Here is a 6,779-nt window from a genome sequence, read left to right as displayed (position 1 = left end):
TTTATTTGTCCAACTCATTAAATGATCTAAATCCTTTTGTAAAGCAGCAGCATCCTACTCACAGCCAGAAACACCCAAGAACCCAATATCATCAGCAAATGTAAGTAATTTATTGACCATTCCTTCATCTATGTTACTGATATAAATCAAAAGAGCAAAGGTTCCAAGACTGAGCCTTGTGACATTAATCGAGTTTGACTGAACTCCATTTAGAATAACCCTCTGCCTTCTTCCAATCAGCCACTCTTCTATCCAGTTACCAATGTATCCCCCACAACTATAGAGATAATTTTTTCTAAAAGCCTTTAATGTGGCACCTTGTCCAATACTTTCTGATAATCCAGTTACACCAAATCTACACCCTTACCCTCATCTACACAAGCAGTAACCTTTTCAATGAATGTCAAAAGATTTGTAAGGCATGATTTTCCCTGAGTAAAACCATATTAACTATCCAATAAAATTATAAACTTTGTTAAATGAATTGCAAAGCATCTTTTATCAGACTTTACTAAACTTTTCCCACAACTGATGTAAGACTAACAGGCCTATAATTACTAGGACAATTTTTATTACCTCCATTGAAAAGAGGAGTAACATTTGCCAACTTACAATCCTCTGGTGCTTGCTCACTATGCAAGGACATACAAAAAATAGTAGCAAGTGGCTCATATATTCAATCCTTAACCTCCTTCAAAACCTCTTGTGGAAATATTATCTGTCCCAGGAACCTTATCATCCTTTAAACTTCCCAAAATTATATCTAATTTTAGTATTCATCAATGCAATAGTTGTTAATAAGTAGAGCTACAACTACAGCATCAGAATTTAAAACAAAAAACAAAACAAAAAGACTCTTTGACAAAAAATATATTTCAGTGAAAGAATTATGGATATCACACAAAACAAATGTTAACTGCATTTCATAAAATATCTGCTTCTAACAGTACATTTAAGCACAACAAATGCATAAAAGCCCATTGGAGAACACTGGGGTGGAGTGGGTTTGGTGCTTGACAAGTATTTGAAAACTGCTACTGATTTCATGATGTGGCTGGAGGGTGTGAATATTTGGTTCATAAGTCTTTGACAGTTTCAAACATTTGTTTATTATCTTATCAATAGTATCTTCATCACAACACTTTTATGAGGCAGATGGTTTTACTGTCTGGTAATAACCTTCACTTTGCAGATGAGGGCATTGCTTTGGATTGGGTTAGAGTGTGGTTTTGAAGCCTGATGCATTCTAAATGATCTAATGTGCAATTTTTTTTCTACTTAAATAAAAACACCGTATGAAAATGTTGTGTCCTTTTGCTCTACAATTTCACTACTTTAATTTTTCTGTTCAAAAAAGCTTTTTAAAATATTCCAGCCATAAAAATACCCATAGAGGCATTGTATTATAAAACTATAATGAATTTTCTATGAATTAAAAATATAGTTGTTAAACATGTCTGCATCACAGCTCATATCTATTGCAACACACCAATGCATCAGCATATATAAATCAGTCAAATAAGTGTGATAATAATAATAGATAACACAATGAAATTTTTGAAAATGACATAGTCAATAAATCATCATACTGAGGCTAAATTGTAATTACTTATATTTCAAAAGTTAGTTACATCCATTTTTTTTATACCAAACTGTAACATTTTAATTTGGTGTAGATATTTTTTTGAGTAATGTTTAAAATGTTTTTAAACACGTTATATTACACAATGATAATTTCTATCTATCTATATACTATCTTATACCTCATCAAGCTCCAAAGAAAAAGTATACATATTAATGTATTTAAATACTCCTTAGATGTTTTATACCAAGTTATTTACCAGCCAAAAGTATAATTTTATATACCAAAACTTTCCCTTAGCCAAATAGAGAAATCTCTATACTTATGTACATACACAAAATCCATGTATGCACCTACACTGTAAGTATATGTGCATGTATATATCCACATGAACCACTTAAAATAATTACTAATATGTGCAAACACACAAATACAACTTACTTAACCTCATGTTTAAATTTAAATAAATACCTTAAAAAAAACTGTATGTTATTTGCATTAAAAAATTGTGTTATAATTTTAAGTTCTTTCTAAATGTAGGCATTACCACAATCACAAGTATGCATGTATATAACACATACTGATGTTTTACTTAATACAACCACTGTGATTAAGGTTATGTGCATAAATTTCTAATTAGCATATTTAAAATAATCAACTCTTTATCTTAGACAAAAAAGACTGAACGTAACTTGTATTAAAAATTATTTGTATTAAGAAAAAAACATATTTCAGTCCTTCATTGTCCACAGTATTCTGAGGCTGTGCTTTCTTGTTTATATGTGAGAATAAGTAATTCTTGGACTGTTTGTTGGCAGATAAAAGATAATTTCTGTTATGTTTCCCACACAGTATGATTGAAAAGAGCTGAATCCTGACCAGTGTTAATTATCCAAGTTAATACAGTCACAGTCTGGTACCTTTTACACTTCACAAACCTAACCCATTTGTCTTTACCTTTGACCAATCATGAGTAGCTGGTAGCTACAGCTCTTCTCTCTTGATTGCCTCTGTTGATAGATCCTAATGAAAGATGTCTTTGAATAGATGGTCAAAAAATTAACTTTGGATAATGACATTTTTGTTTGGCTTGCATTCACTATTTGTGAGAAATTCTTTCACTTATCAATTGTCTTGTAGCCTAAAGACAATATTACTATATATATATATATATATTTACTTTTATAGGATTCAACCACATAATGAGGCTATTTCCAAGACAAAATAAATGAAATAGTCTGCTGACGCATGTGTGTGTTAGAGAACAGAGGTCTTAACAAGGTGTGATAGATTTTTGCATGATTTTTGTTTTACCTATATCTCCCCTTTCTCCAACATCACCCTTTGGTCCAGGGATTCCATCAATACCGTCTAGTGCTGGAAGACCTGGATCTCCAGGGTAACCTCGATGTCCAGGCATTCCTGGTACCCCTTTATCACCCTGTACAACACAATAAAATAAAAATTACATACACTGAATTTTGATATTATCTTTTAATTTTCTTTAATGCAATCACAATGACAAATAAATCTGTTTATTATTTTATACTATATTTTAAAACATTTTCATCAAACATCATACAAATTTTTGGTTTTCTTCTTAGTGAAAATAATTTAGGATCTTTTATTCAAATACAGTTAAGTCATTATCTTCACATATGCTTGACAATTTATCCATGTACACAAGTTCACAACTGAATATTCTTACGTTGAATTGGAAAACAGTAAAGGTTTAATCCTATATAATTTCTCATTTGTTATATTGCTGAGAAATTAGGTGTGGATCTAATTTATTGTGCAGAAGTTACAAAACGAGTTTTCATAATAAAGTCAATTCAGTTTTTAATGATATCTCACCATTAATCTTAAGTGTAATAGGAAAGGTACATACGGGTAACTTATAATAATGATTTACTGGAAAGAATTTGAATACATTATACTGCCTAACCTTCCAGTCTCTACTCACACCAATCATATATGCATTTCACTCTAGGTTAACCAAATGTGTACAAACCAACCCTATATTGTAGAAGGAATGTTGACTACAATTCTGAATTTACTATGGGTATCTGCTCAAAATGTGAAGCTTTTAGTAAAAGGTACAAGTCTGTTATACACAAAAATTCAGATGTGTCACAAAAGTATTTGTACTCACAATATGTCTGTGAATTGATAACACCAGTCTTATTCAGACTCTGACAAGTCAAAATGTAAGGTGATATTCTTGTGAAGAATGAAATGGATATTGTATTTACACAACTGCTAGAACTTTCAGAATGCATATCAACAGGTTTTTTGTGTATCCCTATACATTATATCTGGTATTCTTCTCTACCACGAACTGTTACTAAATCAGCAATGTAGAATAAAATGAATAGTTGATAACTCTGATAACAAATACATATCATTGAATAGCATTCTTTAAAAGGTTGTGGCATGTGTACATTGATCCCTGCTGCGTATATAGGATAAAGCAAGTTTCATAGCAAAAACCGAAATGTACGAAACTCCCTTTTAATGTTTGAAAAAAAAATATTTTGTTAGATCATGTTTAATAATATGTTTTAACTGAAATTCTATATGTTAATGAATTTTTAGGAGCTTTAATTCACGTGTTAAAAAGTACTTGAATGTAATTCTTATGCAAAAACTTGATTCTGATAAGGTACTCTCCCTTCTCTCACAAAGTTAGTTTTTCTTGTTTTGTGCTGCCCTCTATATACGAACATTTTCAGAAATGCATGTCACAGTCCTTCATCCCCCCTCTGTTGGAATCCAAAGTTCCAACACATCTCTCATGTAAATCATCATGCATCATCTCTCCACTAATAGGAGAGCACTACTATCACGTAGAGCATGTTACTGCCTCTATGCGCCACTACCGAACTATCACCTTTCGTTTAGCAGCTGTCAAGTCCAGACATTATTTTTTACACTTTTCAGTTACCTTGAAGTAGTTTATTTTCCTCCTTTTTCTTAACTTTATTTATTACACTTCACAGTTGTGGAATTAATATTTTGATATAGCAATACATCCTTGTGTTTCCAGCTTATGAATTCTTAAGTTACAATCATCACTTCGTGTACTCCGCCATCTGATGCCGTATTTTCAGCTGCAGGCGATCCATCGGGAGATATATCATTGCTCATTTGCTGGGAGCTAACCTTTCTCGCCTACTTCGGCCACACATCCTACTGAAACTTTCGGGTTGAGCCAGGCTGAAGACGTTTTTGATCCCCCCCCCCGAGTTTGCCGCATCTTCCCATTCACTAACTGACGATTAAGCTTGTCCGTCATCAATTTTTTCAGACTTTATCTCTCAGGTATGTGATGTTTTGTCTCTTACCTGTTCCCTATGACCTTAGACCTTCTTTCTTACATGAAACAATTTCCCCCTCCCCAATATTAAGGTTCACATGGACTGTATTGCCTCTCAAATGGGGAGGGTGTTAGTATGCCTTGTCCCCCATGGACTTCGGATCTGTCCGCCCTTGCTTATCATCTGGCAGACTTTCCCTTTCTCGACCAACAGTTTATCGATAAAGGTGTATTCTAGCTGTTTTATTATTGGGGGGAGGGGCGGATCCAGATTACCCTGTTCAACGTACCTACATCCAATTTTCTCGCCTTTGTCTCATCCTCACAACCCTGTTAAGGTACTTTCCTCCGTTCACCTTCTGTCAGAGGTCCTTCACAGGAACTCTGAGGAATTTTCTGCTGAAATCTTCTCCATCCTTACTTCTATGTTGGCTTGTCTGCCATCTTCGGCTGTCGCGTTCTTGAGCCATGATGCGGTTTTGGCATGGACCCATCTCCAGGCTCCTTATGTAAGGGATCTTCATATGGCACTGTTTTTATGCCATTATGTGTTGGAGATGCGGGTGGCCTTGGTGGTAGCTCGTTTGTCGCAGTCATGACAGATCACGGGACCGATTTCTTTCCCCCGACCTTCCCCTTCCCAACCTCTTCCTGCCCCACCCTCCTGCAGTGCCACGGTTCGATCCATCAACAGTACTACTGGTGACTATGTTGTAGGTTCGAGCCCAGTGGGAGCTCGTCTCTTGAATTTCGTTCATCTGTGGGAACATCTTCCCACTGATGTCTGAGTTCACAAGGTACTCTTGAAGGGATATGTTATCCCCTTTCTCTCCTTTCCTCATTATCCAATGTTCCCTTCCTTTCTCCTCAGGATCCTTTGACATGCCAATGTCTGTCAGAAGCAGTTCAGGATCTCATCGTACAATAGGTTATCAAACCAGCTTCAACAGGTTTACAGGGGTTTTACTCCTGCCTGTTTGTGGTTCCCAAGAAGATCAAGGACTGGCATCCTATCATAGATTCATCCCATCTCTATTAGTATTTTCACACTCCTTGCTTTACCATAGAGACACACTTTTCTCTTCAGTGGAAATTTTCTCCAGGTATTTGGAATACCAAGGTAGACATTTCCAATGCTTACTTACACATTCCTGTGGCAGAGCATTCCTGTTTGTCAATCGGGGGTTGTGTACCAGTTTTGCACCCTACCTTTCAGTCTAGGCTCAGCACCATACGTGTTTTGTCATGTGGTCTGCTCCTTTGCTCAACATATTCATGCCATGGGGTTGCGCTTCCATGTTTATATGGATGACTGGCTTTTTCTTGCTTATTTTGAATGAGAATTAGGCTGTCACACTCATTAGCTCCTGGCTGAAGCTGCACAGGTGGCCTGGTTGGTCAAATTAGAAAAGTTTTTCTTTTGTCCTACCCAATACCTTATCCATTTGGGTGTTTTCTTCAACACCCATCTCAGTCAGGCCCAGCCTTCTCCTCTCTACATCCATTCTATGGAATGGGCTGTTTGGAAAGCCCTGTCTGTTCCCTCACTTATAGCTCGTGAGGTTCTATAGCTTTTGGGGATGTGATATTCCATGACCCCTCTCATACCCCTGGGCAGGGCCCATATGCAGTTTCTTCTATGGGTCCTTCACAATCAATGGAGCCTTGCCCGGGATCCCTTGGATACTTCTACATCCCTTCCCTCATCCCTTGTAGACTATCTCCATTGGTGGTTGAACAGGGTCCACATGTCTGTGGGGGTCCCATTTCCTTCTCTGTGGCCAGAGGTGCCTGGGTGGATCACCAAGAGGTTTTGGGTCATTGGTCTATGGAGGAGAGTTCAAGAACATTGATGAGGTACCTGATGATGACAAAACC

At 36.3% G+C, this 6,779-nt stretch overlaps 1 protein-coding gene across 1 annotated transcript in view; it reads right to left on the bottom strand.

Annotated features, from left to right (window-relative positions):
- The window catches only part of LOC106466618 (collagen alpha-1(IV) chain-like), a gene marked incomplete at its 5' end in the record, with an annotated part of 138,773 nt that overhangs the window by 42,943 nt on the left and 89,051 nt on the right, over positions 1-6,779 (bottom strand). Inside the window, one exon of the mRNA XM_022394658.1 lies at positions 2,897-3,023. Within this exon, the coding sequence (XP_022250366.1) occupies positions 2,897-3,023 (127 nt within the window). The remainder of the gene's footprint in view (positions 1-2,896; positions 3,024-6,779) is intronic.

Source organism: Limulus polyphemus, unplaced genomic scaffold (genome assembly GCF_000517525.1).
Source record: "Limulus polyphemus unplaced genomic scaffold, Limulus_polyphemus-2.1.2 Scaffold2324, whole genome shotgun sequence".
In the NCBI taxonomy this organism is placed as follows: Eukaryota; Metazoa; Arthropoda; class Merostomata; order Xiphosura; family Limulidae; genus Limulus; species Limulus polyphemus.
This window is presented reverse-complemented; position numbering and strand designations above follow the sequence as displayed.